Here is a 22,720-nt window from a genome sequence, read left to right on the forward strand (position 1 = left end):
GTAAATGTCATGTTTTTGTGATAGGGCTTTTTATCTTTGAGATGGTCAGTCCTCCTGCGAGAACTTAGATAAAGATGGGTGCAGCAGTTACATTTTGCTTTTTTTTTATTACATGTTGATTGTTAAGAAATTAGGAGGGGAGATTTATCATGCAGTGTTAAGAGTGGAAAAGTTGCCATAGCAACCAATCAACTTTGAGGTAGCATTTATCCAGTATGGTCTATAAAATGATAGGTAGAAGCTGATTGGTTGCTGTGGTCAACTTCTCCACTCATTATCCTGATACATCTCCTGCTAGGTTTTCGTACAAAACTATTATCTTCATCCATATACTATATATAATATAATAATGTTGGTTCTTTTTTTTAAATAGTCCATAGTGGTTTTGGTGATGAATACCATGACTAGTTGTGATTAAAAGCTCACAGAAATAACGTACAGTAGCCATTGGTCCATTTGAATGAAAATTTGATCTAACATTCATCTTATAATCAAATGGTAGCAGTTGAAGCTGTTAATAGTGCATTTGCACTTACAATCGTCACTCCGTAATTCCACTAACTGACTGATACACGCAAGAACGTCAACTTAAGATAACACCATCCCCTTATACTCAAAGCTTTATAAGAAACCGTAAAGTAGCCCCAATTAAGTAACAAATATTTTTAATGCTTTATCGAAAGTGAATTTGTTATTTTTTTTGCCGTAAAAAAGGGTGAGGGGGGCGGTTTCTTTTATATTTTTACTTTTCTTTGTGTAGGTATTATTTAATGAGGATTCGCCGCCGTCTCAGCTTTTGCTTTGGCTAGATCAAACCTTTCTGCTGTTCTGTGTTTCTGTAGCGAATCTTTCTTAAGTGATAGGTGGTCATCTATCTGGTTTTTGTAATGTTGACAACGGAGAGACATTTGCCAAAAAAAAAAAAAAAGTAGGCTTGCTCTGAGCTTGTAAAAAGGTCAAAAGAACAGTATGTAGAATTGAAGCGTTAGATATCAAAATCTTTGTATAAAAATCCCATCTCTTTCTTATTTGATCAGGTTGCTCAGATCCTTATTTCTGGAACAATTCCCCTCGCTGGCCGCCTACCGATTGCCAGTGGGGTATATTTTAATTCCTAGCGGTAACCCAATCTATATTTCTGCTTTGCCTGGGAAAAAATATTGGGCTTTGTGAAGGATGTTTTTTATTTTATTTTTTACTTTGTTGTAGTGATGAATATGTTACCATGTGGTCCGTGTGCTCCTGTCCCACATTTATAAAAGAAAAAAGTGTAATACAAAGTCTTTTGTGCTAGATATTTGACCATATATGGTATATAACATTTGAGTTAAAAAAAGGCCTTTTTGTTTGAGCTCCATAGTTTTGTGTTTGATGCCCCATGATATAAAATATTTTCATCCAACTTAAATTACCTTTTATTTCTGGAACAATTCCCCTCGCTGGCCGCCTACCGATTTTTATATCAACATAGTCATTGACAATATATATTCCTCTGTATCATTCATTTGTTTTACAAAACGGTGACGTACCGAATACCCCTACTATACTTAAATACTCTTCGTAAACCAGAGTATTTGAACCTGGACAGTAGCACATGTAAAGTGGAATGGACAGGAACAGAGTTCTACAGTAACAAGTGATTGTATGCAGGAAGGAGTTGGGTACAGGATGCCGGCGGTCAAAATCCAGACACCGGCATCCCAACAGGCTTAGGATACCGACACCTGTCGGTAGCTATACGAACCCTCTCCCTACCCCTAACCCTCCCTCCCCGGTGGATAAACGTATTCCCCCCCCTAGTGCCTAAACCTGACCTCCCCGCACCCTAAACCTAACCCTCCCACCCTAGTGATAAACGCTAACCCTCCCCCTAACACTGCTACTCACCTGCGGGATGCCTTCGGCGGGATTCTGACAGGTATTCTAAGTGCCGGAATCCCATTTGCCGGGATATTGACCGTATCCCGCAGGAAGGGAATTGCTCAGATAAGTGAAAAAAAAAATTTAATCTTGATGCTACAGGACATTTTTTAGACCGCTAATCAAACAATTTATTTAATGAAACACCGGGAAAGGTCACATCATAAAACCCAACTACATGTTAATGAAGTACTGGTGGAATGTGGGAAACATTGGACGTGGTGATACACAGCATCCCTAAGTTTCTGTAGTGCCCACTTCAATGGGGATGAATCTCATCTTACCAGCTGATCTCCCAGGCAACGAGAACGAATTTCCTGCAGAACTAAACCGGCCCCCAAGAGCGTACCGTCTTCACAATATACAAATACAGGGAGAAGAGCTATATTTTGAACATTCGAAAATTACCTTTTAAATATTTTGCTATTTAAAACTCCCTTTTGAAATACCTTATTCAACGACTTGGACATATTAAAAAAATAATAGCTTATAGCTAACAAAAATATGGAAATAGTAATCGTTCGCAGAATGGGGTGCAATACATGTTGGCATAAAAATGAATCCAAGCAAATGTTTTTTCCCCTTTTTTAAAGCAAAATATTTGAAGTTTCAAAATAAATCCGTGTGATGTGGCTCTGTCTGTGCAGATGTGAAATTGAGGAGACGCTGGAGAGGCTGAAGAAACTGGAGCGAGACTTGAGCTGTAAGGAACAGGAATTAAAAGAACGGGAAAAGCGTCTAAAAATATGGGAGAAAAAGCTGACAGAGCAGTCGCACACACCGGTATGTACAATTTATGTAATGTAATGGAATGTGTATGATTAAGACAAGCATGGGCATTCTGCGCCTTCCCTGTATTTTGTATGCCCATTCCCTGCCACCCGCAGACATTAGTAGCTTGCTAATGAGGCACGTGGGGAGTGCTGTCTAACAAGCCTTTGCTTCCTGCTCTACACTTCTTACCGGCCCGGACAGGTGACATAAGGGGAGGGGCAACAGTCGCATATTTTGTTGTCGTCTGCTCAGCGTACTGGGCGCAACAGAAGGTGGGCTCTATTGTGTGCGAATAAGTAGGGAGAGGGCTTTTCTTGTTAGCACGTTCTCCACTTCTGCAACGGGTCGGTTTAATTACTCTATTGTGACGCAGGTCTCTGTAACCAAGACACATATCAGCGATTCCACACGCTGGTCCTCATATGTACTTGAATCACTTATCAATATTTATTAAATGCATGTATTTTTGTCACATTGTACTCACCGTAATATTGTCATTGATGGCTTGTTTGTGCATGGCTTTAGTGAACATAAATACATTTGAGAAACATGTATGAAGTATTTTTTAATTTGCAGGACAGCGTGATGCTGCAGTTACTACTAATTTGCAGGACAGCATGATGCTGCAGTTACTACTAATTTGCAAAAAATTGTGAAAAGAACAATAGTGTGTGGGTTACAGCTGTTGTTTTAAAGGGGGCATTATCATCGGAAGTGCCCAGATTTTACTTTTGTTTACCTTTTGTCAACACACTGGGTCTTAGTAATGAAGTACACTCCATTTTAACCTGGAAACACTTTGGTTGTGCTGCATGCACCAGTACGACGATGGCCTGCCTAATGCACATGAGGGCACACATCTACCCTCTGCACTGGGCACCAGCCACAGAATTGTTCCTTGATACGCAGAGAGTTTTTGAAAAGTCTTTTGAAGGTGGTCTGCTAACGTCACACTCCTTAGTACCGTCCCTGTCAACAGAATAACGTTTATTTTTTCCTGTTTGGTTTAGCCTTCTTTATAGCTGGTATAAATAAAGAGTGCCAGTTTTCCACCAAAGACCTAAACTTTTTATGGGACCCGCTCAAACACAAAGCACATTAGCTGGAGCACTCGCCCACTTTTAATAAGACAGTCCCCCTAGAAAGTGTCCTGTGTCATAAAAAATTTAAAAACATAATTCCACAAATGGTCTGTTTCTAATACCTATCAAGGGAGACCTTGACCCTATAGTGATGACCCAGGCTGTCCTACGCAGACCTTGACCCTGTAGTGATGACCCAGGCTGTCCTACGCAGGTCTGGGTCATCTATACCTGGGTGCTATTACGATGCAGCTCTTCGCAGACACCCCATTGGCCGTGGAATATGGGCTGCTTAACTTGATTAGAACCCCTGGAATTAATCTTTGGCCCTGGTGCAGTACATGTAAAATAAATCTAAAAACACACAATTTTCAGATAAAACTAATTGAATATAAAAAAAAAACTACACTAAACTCCCATTCACCACTTTCCAAAACATAAAATAGCATTTTATTTAATTCTTCTCCTTAATTTATGGTAATCCGTACTGGAAATAAAATAAGGAATATACTTTACTCTTATTAAAATCTGCATTTTCTTTTTTATAATTTTTATGTCTAACTGCTCATAAAACTTTTTTGGTAAAACATATTTGCTATTTATTTTATGGAATATTGGGCCTGATTCAGCAAGGATCACTATTGCAATAACGCACGCAGGCGGCAGATTGTGGCGTACTGCGCATGCAGCACAGTGCGTGAAGGCTCCACTGCGATCGCAGAGACCACGCAGACCCATCGCAGAGTGATTGACAGAAAGTGAGTGTTTGGGGGTGGTGACGGAGGTGGCCGGGGAAATGCAGGCGTGTCAGTGCGTTTGAACGCTGTTACAGGGGCGTGCATAAATTATCCACGGCGATGCCATACACAGCTTGAGCTCTCACTGCGTGCGATGAGGTTAGCAATTTCTGAGTAAGGTCAGACCTTGTGTAAGTATGCGTGAGGCTCCGATGGTATTCAATGTTACCGATGGTTTCGCAGACTTGCAAAGTATTACAGATGTGTGTAAGGTAAAGGGGACGTCCTTATGTTTGGCTGCAGCGTCATTGCGATTGGAGTCATTAGCTTATCTTTGCAGTGAGTCTGCGTGCGTAATCGCTATTGCGATAGCAATAGCGATCTTTTCTGAATCAGGCCCCATGCACAAATGTGTCCTCATACACAATTCCTTTATGGGCCCCCATTTTGAATCGGGCTCATTGTTACAATTTTAAGCCTGTCTAACATTAATATTCCTATGTTATTTGTTATGTCAAAATAAATTAATCTACGATTAGGTCCACAATGCATATTAAGTCACTTTGTATCATGAGAGGATAATGGCCCTCATTCAGAGCCGCTCGCTAGCGGCAGTACGCTCGTTCCGAGCGATGTTCGCACATCTGCGCATGCGTACGGATCGTTATACGCATGCGCGAACCAGTCAGTGCGGCCGAAATTCATGTGCTCGCAATATAGCGAATGCCTGCTATTTTGAGTGACAGAATGAGGCGTATGTGGGTGGTAACAGGGGAAGGTGCTTGAAAATGGGGAGTGGAGATCCGAATGCAGGCGTGCTTAAAGGTCAAAACGGGCGTTTTATGGGTGTGCATAATTAATACAGCAGCATCATTGACCACGTCACTGGGTTATTTTATAGCCAGAACTGCTCGCAAGATTGTGGTAGCAAAAACCAACCACAAGAATAGCGAGCAGTTCATACGCTGGTCGATGTACTCGATTAATCTAATAAATAGCGGACATGACGTATGGTGCGAGCGGCCAGGGGGCGTTTTTAACAAATAAACGAGCGTATGTTTTGCTCGCTCGTTCAGACTTAGAGGTGTGAACAGACTGCAATTTGCGAACGAATCATTTGAATAGCCACCCCTTGTTTTTGAACGAACGACCGCAAATAGCGAACGGCTCTGAATCAGGCCCAATATTTTTTAAAAGATTTTTTTCAACATTAAAAGCCGCTGCTTCATCAATACCTGGGGACTGTACAAATGTATGACAGCGATGTGGTCCAAACGGCTGCCCGCTCATCAGCCAGGACTGGGGCGCTGATTCTGGGGAGGGAGTAATGCCAAAAAGTGCAAGTTAAGGGGCCCATTCACCAGCAATCACAAAAAAAAACATTCACAGATTTTGTGATTTCTTTTTCTTTTTTTTTGTTCCCTCAATTTAAAGATTCTCCAAACGACCAATCTGCTCCCAGACAATTACAGTTATTTTTTGGTGATTTGCAGATCATCAGGAAGGACAGATCTGACCATCATTTTACTAGTAATCGTCTGCAAATTGACTGATTGTTACCATACATCAGCAATCTACAGCCCCGATTGGTTTGTGAAATCCAACATGTTGGACAACCTGAGTCACCAATTCCAATGGCTTTCTGGTCAGAATCTGCGATCTGTGGACCCCATACATTGCAGATTAATCATCTGCAAATAGCAGAATTGCCCCAGTGGATTGCTGATGTTTGGGGGCCTTAACGTTGCACCTTGGTAAAACCATTCTGTTCTGCAGGTGGGGGCAGATATAAAATGTGCAGATAGATTTACATGTGAGAAGGGTGCGTCCAAACTGAAATTTAAATTGCAGTGTAAAAATACAGCTGTCCAGCATTTGTGGGCTACATGCAAAGCAGCCAGTATCTACCCTACATGCAAATAATAAATGTATACAAAGTTACTGGCTCTTTTTTGCTTTACTCCCAACTCAGAATCAGGCCCTAAGGGTAAATTTACTAAAGCGAAAGTTTTTAGAAGCGGAGATGTTGCCCATAGCATCCAATCAGATTCTAGCTAATATCTTCTAGAAGGTGCAAGTTATGTGTTAAGTATTATCTGATTGGTTGCTATGGGCAACATCTCCACTTCTAAAACTCTTACTTTAGTAAATTTACCCCTAAGTGTCTGCCCACTAAAGGATTTTCGTAGCTTCTTATTGAACACAACATTTACTGTGACAACCAATGAGCTTCTTATATTTACCATTTTTAAAACCTGCAATCCTAAGCTCATTGAGTAGCAGGATTAGAGAAGAAAAACTAAATCATAGAATAATGCAAAATGTGTCAAAGTCTAAGGGCCATATTCAATTTGAGGTCGAACTTTTCGCCATCATCGCCGTTTTAGGAGGGAATAAAGTATCGGGTACGTGCCCGCTTATCCCCGTATTCAATTAGGACCCGGCGAAAACGGGACCTGGTGGAAAGGTAAGTATCGAAAAATGTCCTGCCAATTTTCGGGAAATCATCCTGACACCCCCCTTTAGATGTTCTGACATGGGGGATCACTATGGGTACCCCCGATTTGGCCTGCTGAAGGTAGTCGGGGTTTTTAAATAGCCGCGGCAGGTACATAAATGCGCCTGTGAAGAACTAATGAAGAATAGCACTAAATAGTAAATTTGGGGTACATGAAAATGGGAGTAAGCATATTTTTAAGTCCCTAAAGTCGTTTTTTTAAAATCTTCAAAAATGCACCTGCTGCAACCACCCGCATTCTAAAAAACATCTGCCGCATACTTGGGGACCCCTCAGGAATCTATTTCTCTACTTTAGAAGTTTTTCCACCATTTTTTTTTTAGCATTTTTGGGGGTGACCTGAGGACATTTTTTTAAATATTTTGACATACAAATCATTTGGGGGACATTACAAGGGGTGCAGGCTACTTTTTTAAAGTCTGCACCCCAAAACCTCAATTCTGCACTTTCTGTCGTCACCTAAACAGTGGTGAAAACTTATCCCCGTTTTTTAACAGACTTTATGCAGCTGAGAAAAGTCTTTGTAATTGAATATGGGGATAAGTGTGTCTTGGCAATATTAAAATCTTGTGTAGTGTGCATCGAGTTGAAAAGGTTGAAAATCACTGCCCTAGGTATTTCAGGAGCAGTGCACATAAATTTACAAAATCAATTTAATGGACTCATTTAATGAATGTTGAATCCTTAAATAGTTTTGTGCCACTTCAAAAAAATAGAAGCAAAAGGTAATTTATTGCAAATTTAAATATATACATACAGTATATAGATGTGTGTGCGTGTATTAGTATGTATGTATGTATATATATAATATATATATATATAAAAAATAAATTTTTTGCCGTAACATATGGCACTTCATTAGGTCTGTTATTTCTGACCATGCTGTCAAATGTTGCACCCTTATGAAAGGTCTTGCATCTTGATTCTGCTTCATTTTTCACTGTTACTTATGAGTAAATGATCCCTCGGGCTGTTCAGTTTTCCCTGTAGTTTCCATCCATACAATCAGGTCCATAAATATTGGGACATTGACAGAATTTTCATATTTTGTCCTCTATTCACCACCACAATGGCTTTGAAATGAAACAAATAAGATGTGATTTAACTGCAGACTTTCAGATTTAATTTGAGGGTAATTACATCCAAATCAGGTGAACGGTGTAGGAATTACAACGGTTTCTATATGTGCCTCCCACTTTTTAAGGGGCCAAAAGTAATGGGACAAACTAAACAATCCTAAATCTAACTTTCACTTTTTAATACTTTGTTGCAAATCCTTTGCAGGCAATCACAGCCTGAAGTCTGGAACGCATAGACATCACCAGACGCTGGGTTTCATCCCTGGTGATGCTCTGCCAGGCCTCTACTGCAAATGTCTTCAGTTCCTGCTTGTTCTTGGGGCATTTTCCCTTCAGTTTTGTCTTCATCAAGTGAAATGCATGCTCAATCGGATTCAGGTCAGGGGATTGACTTGGCCATTGCATAACATTCCACTTTTTAGCCTTAAAAAACTCTTTGGTTGCTTTTGCAGTATGCTTCGGGTCATTGTCCATCTGCACTGTGAAGCGCCGTCCAATGAGTTCTGAAGCATTTGACTGAATATGAGCATATAATATTGCCCGAAACACTTCAGAATTCATTGTGCTGCTTTTGTCAGCAGTCACATCATCAATAAATACAAGGGAACCAGTTCCATTTGCAGCCATACATGCCCACGCCATGATACTACCACCACCATGCTTCACTGATGAGGTGGTATGTTTTGGATCATGAGCAGTTCCTTTCCTTCTCCGTACTCTTCTCTTCCCATCACTCTTTTACAAGTTGATCTTTGTCTCATCTGTCCATAGGATGTTGTTCCAGAACTGTAATGGCTTGTTTAGATTTTGTTTGGCAAACTCTAATCTGGTCTTCCTGTTTTTGTGGCTCACCAATGGTTTGCATCTTGTGGTGAACCCTCTATATTCACTCTTGCGAAGTCTTCTCTTGATTGTTGACTTTGACACATATACATCTACCTCCTGGAGAGTGTTCTTGATTTGGCCAACTGTTGTGAAGGGGTTTTTCTTCACCAGGAAAATAATTCTTCTGTCATCCACCACAGTTGTTTTCCGTGGTCTTCCGGGTCTTTTGATGTTGCTGAGCTCTCCGGTGCATTCTTTCTTTTTAAGAATTTTCCAAACAGTTGATTTGGCCACACTTAATGTTTTTGCTATCTCTCTGATGGGTTTGTTTTGATTTTTCAGCCTAATGATGGCTTGCTTCACTGATAGTGACAGCTCTTTAGATCTCATATTGAAAGTCAACATCAACTGATTCCAAATGCAAATGTCACACCTAGAATCAACTCCAGACCTTTTACCTGCTTAATTGATAATGAAATAACGAGGGAATAGCCCACACCTGTCCATGAAATAGCTTTTGAGTTGATAGTCCCATTACTTTTGGCCCCTTAAAAAGTGGGAGGCACATATTGAAACCGTTGTAATTCCTACACCGTTCACCCGATTTGGATGTAATTACCCTCAAATTAAATCTGAAAGTCTGCAGTTAAAGCACATCTTGTTTGTTTCATTTCAAAAACATTGTGGTGGTGAATAGAGACCAAAATCTGAAAATTCTGTCAATGTCCCAATATTTATGGACCTGACTGTATGTGTTCAGAACGCTACAGAGGCGAATGTAATAAAATGCTACTATGCTAGTGTGACTGAGACCTGAGATATCTACAGAGTTCATACTAGATAGCATTATCACTGGGCCATACTTGCCTACGCCCCCGGAATGGCCGGGAGGCTCCCGAAAATCTGGTGGCTCTCCCGGCCACCTGGAAGAGTAGGCAAGTCTCCCGAAAACGGCCTCCGCCGCCCCACACCCCTCTGTTGCTAGGATGACGCGATTCGTGCTGAATGGTGTCATCCCGGCTCTGTACAGCGCTGGGGTGCATGACGGGGGAGGCCATGATGACGCGATTGAGCCGATTCCACCTACCATTAGAGGTGACGGAACTCAGTTCCACCCCGTTCCTGCCCACTGTAACCCCTTCCTATTGCCATGTTATGCCCTCCTGCTGTGAGGAGAAAGCCGACCTGGCTCCTCCCTCCCGGAAGGGGCAGCCGGAAAGTCGGTAAGTATGTCCTGGACGGTGATGGTGTAACCAAGCAGCCAAGTGAACTGCAGCTGTTGAATTGAATATAAAAAATTATTTATACTTAAAGCAGCTGTCTATCACGGATCTCATAATGCATGCACCTATCTCAGACAGGGGAAATTATATACCAGAAAAAAAATGAAACTCATGGCTCTTGTAAAGTTATCAAAAAAAGTATTAGTTATGTACAGATTTACTTTTAATTTGTCTACTTGAGCCTGCCGACTTTCCATCAATACCAGATGCACCAAGGTAAAAGATTGTGGATCTCTGATAATCAATTTGTAAAAGTGGAATGGAGATGCAGTAGTAACAAGAATAGAAATGACCTTTCATTATCAAGCATGGAGTGTTTCTGTGTTTTTTATTAATGTTTCTCGTTTCATAGAAAGAAAAACACCCTTGGGCTCAGCGTTGCCTGATCAATCAAACTAATAAAAATAAATAATATACAGTTAGGACTGGACCTTTATTAGATTTTTGTTATGCTGCAAGCTGGGCTGATCAAGGACGACATTTATTGGGATATTATCACCGTGTAATGTTCTGCCAAGAGAATGATCTCAGGAACTTTTTACAAGAGAACTATAAATTAATTGGCTGACCTGCCAGGCAGCTGGTAGTGATGTGTGACCTCTGTATCCACTGCTAGATCCTTGAAAGAAGGCAAGTCACATTGTGTTCCTTGCTTGCGGGAATAAATAGGGATGTACTTACAAGAAGCTTCAGCACATCACAAGATGAAACTGTTGAGTGTTCAGAAATGGACTAGATTCCAATTAAGCGGTGCAAACCCTTTTTGGACATATAATGACCCCTGTAGGAGATACAGCCAGCACAATAACTGTGTTTTCTAAGTACAATAAACAATTGCAGTTTATCTGTCATATTGCCCCCTCAGACAAAAACTGTCAACATGATTTGGATTTATTTAATGTTGCTCCCATTCTCTATTTTTTTTTCTTTATGCAAGTGAAAGGAGAGAGACAGATCGAGCAGTATTGTTACAGTGTAAAAAATAATTTAAAAAATGTCACTTTACTTTGTGGAGAAGGTAAAGTGGTTTTAGCAGAAAATAAAGTAGTTAGAGGCTTATAATCAGTATAGCTTTATATGATTATAATAGGTCCATGCTTACCAACAGTAAGTACATTAAGTGGCAAACAGGAAAAATAAATATTTTTGGCCCTCATTTAAACAGGGACTGATGAACTCTGTTCTTCTCGCCCTGGTCCTTGTGGAAGAAGCCACGGGGTAGATTAAGCCGTGGTTGATCAACGCCAATGATCAGCAGCAGCTTTGACCAATAGTTTTATTACAGCAGTAGTAAAAAATGCTGCTGGTATAGATTTATTCCTACGGTCGTTTTAAAATTACAAGTTAAAGCCGCCGATTATTGGCTGCTTTGACAACCCCAGATTATATTACCAGACGTACCATTGATCTTATTCATGCAATTCATAATCAAAAATGACCCTGTTTAAAGGACTAGTGCTCATCGCTGAGAAATCATTTCACTGCCTATCATGGCCTTAATGTTTTGAGTCCCCCAAAATGTGACCTTTACAGGGAAATTTGTTAACCGAATTGTAGCAGTTTAAGCAAGTCACCTTCTCCCCATTTGGAATTATCAATGGCATAAGGCAGGGTTACCCCCTCTAACCACTTTAATTGTAACCAATTTAATTTATTGTCGTCCCCTTCCCGAGCACTCAAATTCCTTTGAAACTCATTTATATTTGGTATAAAATTTAGTGATTGGAACATAAAGTTTCCCTGTATGTGGATGACCACCTCTTAATTATCACTAGCCCGCAAGTTTCACTCCACAGTCTCCTGAGATCTATTGATTTTTTGTGTTTACTTATTCAGAATGCGTAGTTAATGTGTCAGGACAGCTGAAATGGACAGGATATTGTTTCCTGTAGATGTTCATAAATCCACAACAATTAGTTAGTATACAGTGAAGTTTAAAAGACAGGTAAGAATTCAGGGCCTGATTCAGAGGCTCACGCTATTTGCGTGCACTCGCTCTGAATCAGGACGTCCCTATTTTTTTCAAAACCAGCCTCCAGGCCATTCGCACAGCTGTGGGTGACCACCCACAGCTTGTGCGAGCGGTCTGGCGATGGTCGCGATTATCGCAACCATCGGCATTGCGAGGAGACCCTTGTGGTAGGGTCTCAGCAATCGCAATGCCAGGTGGACCTCCAGCTCTAATAAAGCCGGAAGTCCACTACTGACATCACTCGTGATGTCAGTAGGGCCGCCCAGAAACGGCAGGTGTTCCTTCGGGAACGCCTCCGTTTGTTCAGCCACCCCCCCTTCCCGCCTACAAAACGGGGCGAGCTGTCGATCAACATCGACAGCCACCCCGTTTTGCTGCGAGTTCCGGAGCGAGTGAAGGTCTCACTCGCTCCTGGGCTCGCGCACGCCATGCTTGCGCCTGGGCCACCATCGACCTCGCGAGCGGGTCTGAATCAGGCCTTCAGTTATTTTTAAAAATGTGTTAGCTAGGATAAATTATACATAGGAGTGGTAAATGATCAGCAAGTATATGATGAATATATGAATATAATGTTATATGAATATAGTATAATGAATATATGAATATTTTACCAAGCAATAGTGTTAGCAGGCCAATATTCAGCAAATCGACAAAAATCTCAGTAAATCCAATACCAACAAGCTATTAGCACACAAAGAAAAAAGGACACTTTAGAACAAAGAAGAACAATGAGGGTCAAATCTACAGGTCAATTTATCACATAAAGAGGAAATATATATTCATTGCAAGAAGAAAATGTAAGTTGCTCAATTAATAACTGGTAAAAAGTGCAAATGTAGGGGTTGGGGGAATTACTGCAAGAGCATAGACAACAAAATGTCCCTGGACACATCAACCAGCCAGCAAAAAGTACTACCCATGTATGTAATAGGGCCCAAACCTCTAGGCTGTATCGTGGTAATTCCCCGTGGGTCGGGGATCAGAGAAATCCAACATATTGGACAATCTCGATTCCCCCACCTCTGACCCGAAAATGGTCAGAATTGGCTATCCGCCTATAGGCGTTCAAAACCATCAATCGGTGGACATCGATGAACGGCAATTGGTCAGGGAATTGGGGAAATTCAACATGTTAAATTTCCTTGATTCCCTGACCGATCGCCGTTCATCGATGTCTACCAATTGTTGGTTTTGAATGCCTATGGGCGGATCGGCGTCACAAGAACATGGAATCGGGCCGTAGATGTCAAGCTAATTGTATCTGCACACATCGACACGTATATGTGAGCCAACCACCACTTTTAAGGATGGCCTTAGTGCTAATAAGTGAGAGTTGAACAGTGGGAGTGTATTAAATTTAGAGTGATCTTTACCAGGATGTACCCATCGCCCTCACATTCATCCCAGGGGAGGAACAGATTTACATTGGGGTACCTGCAAACCTGCCATGGGTGCTTTCCCAAATTATAGTGCAAAAACAAAAGTTCCATCAGCCAACAGGATGGCCTTATCTCTAGCTACTTTTAAATATACCGTATTACATTTATTCAGTGTGTCATGTTAGAAACACATTTACATATATACTTCTCTGTGTTATGGAGTGAATTTCCTGAATTATTATATTTAGAGTGTTCCATCAGTAAAATGATCCGGATAGGAGTTTGTAATCATGGCTGTATGAAGCGATATAGAGGTGCACCTACAGTACTACAGTTTCTGGCACTAAGGGGGTCATTCAGACCCGCTCGCGAGCAGCAGTACGCTCGCAAGCGGGTCGATGTTCCCCACTGCGCATGCGCACGACGGAGGGAGCTCCGTCGTGCACATGCGCGAGACCCGGGGAGCGACGGGCTTTCCATCGCTCCGGGTCTCGCACCAAAGGGGGCGTGCTGTCGATGTTGATTGACAGCACGCCCCCTTTGGTGGGCGTGCCGGGGGCGTGGCGGCCAGACGGAGGCGTTCCCATGGGAACGCCTACCGTCTGAAGCCGGCCCCACTGACATCACTAGTGATGTCAGTGGGAGTGATTTTGGCTCTGATAGAGCCAAAATCACTCCAGGGCTTGTGGCAAGGAGACCCTACCACAGGGTCTCCGTCGCAAGTCCGATGGTCGCGATAGTCAAGACCATCGCGACCATCTTTTTGGCCGCTCGCATATGCTGTGGGTGGTCACCCACAGCTATACGAGCGGCCAGGAGGCCGCTCCATTTTCATGGAGGAGGGCCCTGATTCAGAGCGAGCGCTCTGGTCAGAGCGTCCGGCTCTGAATCAGGCCCTAAGACCGCTGGGCAGCTCTGGTGGAGACACATGATTAGAATTAGCCGACATAATGAACCAGTTAGTGTAAGAGATTCGCTGGGACATTGTGCTTCTTCTGCAAGTACTGTGTGATAACATGGTGGAAATGCTGTGTTACTGATTGTAGGAAAGTGTTATTGTTACGGGTTTACATTAGCCAGGCTGTTTTGTTGGTGTTTGGAAATACAGAAATAAAGTTGTTGAGGTCTTTAGAACAAGGAGGCTTCTGATTGGAAAGGTGGCCAGTATGCTAATCAGTCTGTGGGCAGCGGTCTGGGACTCTGCAGCTCCTCATTGGTCTACAGCGATGATATACAGAGGTTTGAGGATGATGATGGAGACGTATTGTAAAGCCATTAGCATCTGCTCTCCTGATTGGATGCTTTCTCGGGTGAATGGAGAGAGGATAAACTTTTATTTTTTTGCTGGAATATCACTGTTTGTGTGTGGTCAGTTACAGATACACCTATCCTCAAATCACACCAAATAGCCCCATTTACAGTGCCACGTACTTTGCGACAAAACACCAATTCTAAGTACCGAGTACACTAAAAGCGAACTAAGACGCAAAACTGTGGAAAAAGTAGCAACATTGAGGACAGTACACAATCTAGGGTAAAAAGGCAACAGAAAGGTCCGATACTCCTGACCCACGCCATGCATCGTTATGCTTAATCTGCATCTTTATACTAATTATTTTGCTACAAAAATACTAATCCTAACTACCTAGTACACTATAAGCAAATTTAAACGCAAAATTAAAGAAAAAGTACACCGCACTGGACTGTCGCACCATGGCGGCCCATAAAGGACTTGTGTATGAGGACACATTTGTGCATGGGGCCTGATTCAGTAAAGATCGCTATTGCAATCGCAATAGTGATTATGCACGCAGTCTTACTGTGCAGATATACTAATGATTGCATTCACAATGCCGTCGCAGCCAAACATAAGGACGCCCCCTTTACCTTACACACATCCGTAATACTTTGCAAGTCTGCGAAACCATCGGTAACATCGAGTACCATCGCAGCCTCACGCATACTTGTACAAAGTCTGACCTTACTCAGGAATTGCTAACCTCATTGCACGCAGTGAAAACCCAAGCTGCGTATGGCATCGCAATGGATAATTTATGCATGCCCCTGTAACGGCTTTCAAACGCACTGACACGCCTGCGTATTACCGACCACCCCCCCCCCTTCACCTCCCACAAACGGCACTTCCTGTCAAACACTCTGCGATGGGTCTGCGTAGTCACTGCGATCGCAGTCCCAGTCGCAGTGAAGTCTTCATGCACTGCGATGCATGCGCAGAATGCAACAATCCGCCCATTGCGTGCGTAATCGGAGTTGCAATCGGTAGTGAATCAGGCCCACTGACACATATATGACTGGATGCTCAGCACATGTTTATAGGGATCACCAAAACTGACAATAGGTTTTCCTCTTAGGAACGAAAAAAGCTATCATTTCCAACACCAGATTTAGGAAGGATGGAATAAAATACAGCGTGCATAGTCCTGGGGCAAAGATGGTTTCATTTTTTAGTTACTTGTGTGTATGTGGTTTTTTTTTTTTGTTGTCGGTTAGTTTGTTTATTTTGTTTTTCTTTAACCACCAAATTGTTTTTGTTGTCACCTAATTGTACAGTGCTGTTATTTTGGCATCACAAACCTTTTGCTTTTTTTGCATGAACTATGGGCCTGATTCAGAGCCGCTCGTAAGCGGCCGCTCGTTCGTTCCGAGCGATGTTTGCCCAACTGCGCATGCGTACGGATTGTAATACGCATGCGCGAACCAGTCAGTGCGGCAGAAAATCGTTTGTTCGCTAAATAGCGAATGCCTGCTATTTTGAGTGACAGGAGGAGGCGTATGTGGGTGGTAACGGGGGAAGGTGCTTGAAAACGAGGAGTGGAGATCAGAACGCAGGCGTGCTTAAAGGTCAAAAACGGGCGTTTTAAGGGTGTGCATAATTAATACAGCAGCGTCATTGACCACGTCACTGGGTCATTTTATAGTCAGAACTGCTCGCAAGATTGCGGTAGGAAAAACCAACCACAAGAATAGCGAGCAGTTCATACGCTGGTCAATGTACTCGATTAATCTAATAAATAGCGGACATGACGTAGGATGCGAGCGGCCAGGGGGCGTAGTTTTCCAAAAAACGACCGCATGTTTTGTTCGCTCGTTCACACCTAGAGGCGTGAACAGACCGCAAAGAGCGAACGGTTCATTTGAATAGCCACCCATTTTTCCTGAACGAGCGAGCGCAAATAGCATCTGGCTCTGAATGAGGTCCCATGTATTTGAACAAAGTGTCTCTAAGGCAGTTCTGGGGCAAAAGTTATTGAGCTTTCTCCCGTAAATTGGCATCACCTACGTTTCATCACTCATAGGTACTGCAAATATGAGATCTACCGCGTATAGGCTGCAAGTTTATGGAACAGTGGTGCATAGGGCCAGTTGCTTCTTTGGCAACTGGCCATAAAATAAATGCTATAATCATCTTAATAAAAAAAATGTTAATGTAAATGTATCTGTTTTGTCCCATATTGTCAAATGACCTCTTTAATAAATATTCCTAATAATTGCTTGTCTTGCATGAGTTAATTGCATGCTGTTTATTGCATTCACACGCTCTAGCTTGTCTTACTGATCTATTCTCAGATCTTGCTGATTTTGTGCATTAGACACTGTACAACACAATAAACTATTGTTTTATGCATGCATCATCTGCTCTTGATATTTTTGGTTCATATACGTTGTCCTAAAAGTCACTATGTGTAAATATATTTTAAATGTATTTTTCTTTATAGTAATTTTTCAAAAGGAACCAAATTAATATTTATACCTGCTTGCGTGTGACTGCTTAATTAATTTTAGAACAAATTAGTTGTATGAGAATGGTGGATCAAGGGGGAGGGGCCGATCAGTGCGATCACCCCCCTCCGTTTCCCCGTGACACTTCTCACCTGCCCACTAGCGTTGGCAGCTATATAGCAGCACAGCGGCACTTCATGTAGAGAGAGAGAGAGTAGACTACTGCTTCTCTGCAGCAGCAGCCTCCTCCTATCCCAGCTGCTGTGTGTTGGGCTGCGGATGATCCAGGGAGACTGCTGCCTCTGAACAGCAGCAGTCTTCTCTCTCTCCTTGCATGATGTGCCGCTGCGCTGCTTTACATTGGGCAGGTGACAAGTGTTACAGGTGGTGGGGCTGATCACAGAACAATGACTCTGACACATACACTCAGTGGCCACTTTATTAGGTCCACCTACATATTAATGAAATTATCGAATCGGCCAATCATGTGGCAGCAACTCAATGCACAAAAGCCTTCAGACACCGCCAAGAGGTTCAGTTCTTGTTTAGACCAAATACCAGAATAAGGAAGAAATGTGTCTCGAGTTTATGGTGTGCAAAGCACCCAGTGAGCGGCAGTTCTATGTGCGAAAATGACAGATTGGTTTCAAGCGGACAGGAAGGTGACTCAAACAATGTGCTACAACAGTGATATGTAGAAGAGCATCTCTGAACACACAGCACGCCGAACATCAAAGTGGACGGTTTACAGCAGCAGAAGACCACAGTGGGTTCCCATCATGTCACCTGAGAAGAAGAAAGTGAGGCTAGGGTGAGTTCAGGTCACCAAAACTGGACAATTGAAAACTGGAAAAACGTTGCCTGGTTTGACTTAGGGTCAGAATTTTGCGTATTCAACCGTAACCAATGGATCCACCCTGCCTTGTGTCAACAGTTCATGCTTGTAGTGTGGGGAATATTTTCTTGGCACACATGATGCCCCTTAATACCCATTGAGCACTGTTTAAATACCAAGTCTACCTGCAGATTCTTGCTGACCCTGTGCATCCCTTTATAGCCAATGTCTACCCATCTTCTAATGGCTACTTCCAGCAGGATAGCACGTCCTGTCACAAAGCACACGTCATCTCATGCTGGTTCCACAAACGTAACAATGAATTCAGTGTTCTCCAGTGGCCTCCAAAGTCACCAAATCACCTTTTGGATGTAGTGGAACAGGGAATGTGGAGCCGTCGAATCTGCAGCCACTTTGTGATGCTATTGTGTCACCATGGACCAGAATTTATGCCACGAAGAATTCAGGATGTTCTGTAGGCAAAGGGGGAGTCCTACCCAGTACTTAAAATAGTGGCCACTGAGTGTTAGATATATACGGAGCAGGAAGGTAGAAAATAACATTATGATCTGATGCACAAATTCCTAAGTATGGTCTGAATGTATCCTGCTGGTAAGATACTAGTGTATTTTCTTTGTTCTCTTCTCTGCTGCACTTGGGTAGAATATGGCTTTAGAAGAAGGAACCAAGGCTTAGACCAGAGGTTCCCAAACTCTGTCCTCAAGGCAACCTAACAGTCCAAGTTTTAAGATTATCCATGCTTGACCACAGGTAATTTAATTAGTGCCTCAATTTGACTTTACATCCAGGGATATCTCTAAAACCAGGACTGTTGGGGTGCCTTGAGGGCCGCGTTTGAGAACCTCTGTTTTATACTGTGTGTGTATCTTTTGATGAACAATTCAATGTTATTACGCGAGCTCGTAATGCTTAAATTTAGTTAATGGTTTGCATGAAAGCGTCGCTGTCTTATACACGCACCACACTTCTTTCATGTGAGCACATTAGCTGATCCCGACCACTCATTAGTATTAACTAGGGGAAACGGGGCCTACCTCTTTGTCATTTTGTTGAGGCCTAAAGTCACATGGCATGCAGAGCTAGATTTAAGTTTTTCCCAATTATGCCCATGTTCCGCCCATCTAAACCTTAGCTCCACTGCATCCCATCTATTCTGTACCACAACATCTATTTGAAATAATTCAGCCTTGATTAAGCTTGTGGTTGAATGTCTACTATGTAAATAGTAATATAGTAAATGCACAAAACAATAATGTGTAAAATGTCAGTCCGGGATCCCTGTTGCCCTACAATGAGGCCTCTGTGTGGCCTTTCCATAAGCTCTAAATTGGTGTCGATATTAACCTACTAAGCGGCCCAATTTGATATACCTCATCAGTCCAGAAGAGTTTCCATAGTATATGAGTACTGGGGGCAGCCACAACAGCCAAACAGTGTTTTGTTTTCAAGACATTTTCATTAGGTGCACTAGTGTAACATATATTTTGCACCACTTGAAGTTAAATGGGTCTTTGTTTTAAAAGTTTTGACATACACATTTACACATAATAACTTGATGCTCTCTTTCCTACAATCCAATGAAAATCAATGGCTAGCATCCTCAGATCTCACAAAATAATGGCCTACCAGAGAAACAAGAATCATTTGATGACCACATAATACTATTATTATCGTACGTCCTGCTTTTCTTTTATATTTCCTATCAAAGCTTTCTTTTTTTCTTTTCCAATATTACTTCTCTAATGATACAAATAACATCCACCAAGTTGCACAATCCAAAGCTCGGACGTCTGATCAAACCTTACTTAACTTCTATGTTTTAATTTACTAACTATTTTACTTTCCATTCACTACCAGCAACTGTAATTCGTTTTTTTTTTTTTTTTATGGAACCTTTTGATTTAAATTGATTCTAACTTTCCCTTTTTTGCCTCTGTCCTTTCCTCCATTTAATAGCTTTTCTTTCCTGTTGCTGCGAGAATGTCTCAGAAGTCTTTCTTTGAATCTAAAACAGAGGAGTCCAACAGTGCAGAGATGTCTTGTCAGATCACAGCCACCAGTAACGGGGAGGTAGATGGTATGAACAAAAGTCTGCAGGCCATGATGAAGGGATTCGGGAACATGTTCGACCTGGATGTTACAGGACCCATCCGGCATTCTGGAATGCAAATAAACATGCAAGCCAGTCAGAATTCCACCAAAACCACGTCGGTCAGGAAGGGGAAGAAAATTAACATGGCGGTGGGCTTCAATGATTTTGGTTGGTCAGATGACAGCAGTGAATGAAAACCCTAGTGAAAGAAATGAAGTCATACATTATTTTTGGAACTTTTGATACCACGAGGTCAATGGTTTTTTAGGTTTTTTTTTTGTCCTTTTGTTAAAACCTGCTTCAGTATATGCATTTTTTTAGGTCGGTTCTATGTAAGAAGTTATTGTTGTTTTCATTATTGTGTTGCATTTGCTTCGGTATGGTGTATAACTTGAAAGATGTCATTTCACACATTTTGTGTTATTATTTTGTAATGCCCGATTACAGAGGTATTTGCATTGTTGTATTTTTATTGTATAGTTGGTGTTTATACTTTGCCTGGCAGACATACAAGTGATCTGTACCGTTGAAATGAGAAGCTTGTGTGTATTATTTTTTTTGCCGATTGCTTGTGTGTATTATTTTTTGCCAATAGTTTTTTTATTTTTGCCTAATATAAATATTCTGCAGATAATGTATTATTTATTATAATATTAGAAATGGGCTATGCTAACACTTGCATTGAGGGTTTTCATTTTTGCCGGGTATGGTCACAATAATATGAAGCATCTGCCATGAAAAGACAATGCAAGGCAATCTTATCTATCTTTTCTTTTTTTTTTTTTTAAGGTTCTGTGTTGCCAAAATACAATTACACTGATATAGCTGGGGAAACTAACCGCCTGTGAATTGTAAATATATTCTAATAAATGTTTTTCAAATAAGCCATATAATATGAAGCTAAAAATGCAGATGTCCAGAATACATTGGATGCCAGTATGATTATGCAGTGTCTTATAGGAATTTATCGAATGAATGGGTCCAGAGCTACTGCACTGTTGTTCAAAAGGGCCACATATTACCCACGTGTTGTAAAAATAGCCCCACATACCCTTAGAATTCCACTTGCCACAAAATACTTCCACATGTACTCAGATCCCTCATGAAAGACCTCCTCATTTGCTCCTCAGACCTCCTCATTTGCTCCTCAGACCTCCTCATTTGCTCCTCAGTCATCCTCACATGCCATTCAGTCATCACCACACACCCCTCAGACATCACCACACTCCTCATGCCCTTCCGGCTTTACCACATGCCCCTTACACCTCTTCAAACATCACCACATGACCCTCAGACCTTACCACATAAGCCACAGATACTCCTTACACCTCTTCATGTGCCCCTTACATTCCCAATACACTTCCTCACATGCCCCTCATATTCTCCCACTTGTCCCTCGCATATGCCCCTAACACTGTCCCCACTCACTGTATAAATTACCTTAAATTAGTCTATCTGCCTTATTCCGTTCTCGCTGTCCTCATATCCATATGTGATTATCTTTTATTCTTACCCCATTTTGTAACTACTCCATGTTATCTGTTATTCTTATTATGCTCTCTCTGTAACATTTCACATTTTCCATTGATGTTCCCCAGTTACTGTATAGCTGTGACTCATCTCTCCAACTCATTCCTTCAGCTCGTACCCTCACGTTCCCTGACACCCTCATAGCACATTGACTTAGTCATGTAAGTGAGGCGAGGGGGCAGACTGAGCCTACAGGGGAAGGAGGAAGAGCCCCCCTCACTCCCTCCCCATGCTATTACAACCCTGCAGTGTGCATAGGAAATCAAATCATGTGGAAGATGGCCTCTCTAGTTACTCTCTGCTTTGTGATAAAACAGAGAATCAGACTAAGGGGTCTATTTACTAAGCAGTGTTAGGAGACAGAGTGAAAAGTGATAAGGTGCCAGCCAATCAGCCCCCAGCTGTCATTTTTCAAACACAGCCTGTGACATGGCAGTTAGGAGCTGATTGGCTGGCACCTTATCACTTTCTTATCACTTTTCACTCTGTCTCCTAACACTGCTTAGTAAATAGGCCCCTAAGTGAGATCAGGAGCAACCGGATGGGGAACGCAGGTGAAGGCTCATTAGGCCGCTGGCGGCTCTTAGACTGCCTGTTACCCACCACTGATCTATGGTCTTGGTTGTGTTTTCTTAAATTGTATTGATCAGCTACCATGCATGGCCCAACAGCCCATTAATACTGCTTTGTTGGGCAAAATACTGGCCATCAGTAGCCACCGTGTGGGTGATCATCGTAGATAGAATTGCATGATAGTGGTTGGGTCAAGCAGATGTATCATGTAATATATTTGGCCAAAGAGTGCATTATTGTTTTTGGACATTCAGATTTCTGCACATGCACCATAAAACTCTGGTCAGTTCTGATGACAATTGTCATGTGATTCCTATGAGACCACACCCACGGTGATATGGGGCCAGATTGTGTAATAC

The 22,720-nt window shown here is 42.0% G+C and overlaps 1 protein-coding gene across 4 annotated transcripts in view; it reads left to right on the forward strand.

The window, feature by feature from the left end:
- The window catches only part of MAP3K20 (mitogen-activated protein kinase kinase kinase 20), a 196,210-nt gene that overhangs the window by 115,431 nt on the left and 58,059 nt on the right, over window positions 1-22,720 (forward strand). For all 4 annotated transcript variants that reach the window (XM_088471781.1, XM_088471844.1, XM_088471712.1 and 1 more), the window contains exon 11: window positions 2,568-2,703. In XM_088471781.1, the coding sequence (XP_088327907.1) occupies window positions 2,568-2,703 (136 nt within the window). The remainder of the gene's footprint in view (window positions 1-2,567; window positions 2,704-22,720) is intronic.

The sequence above is a fragment of the Taudactylus pleione genome, unplaced genomic scaffold, assembly GCF_031769625.1.
Source record: "Taudactylus pleione unplaced genomic scaffold, aTauple2 ptg000004l, whole genome shotgun sequence".
Lineage (NCBI taxonomy): Eukaryota > Metazoa > Chordata > Amphibia > Anura > Myobatrachidae > Taudactylus > Taudactylus pleione.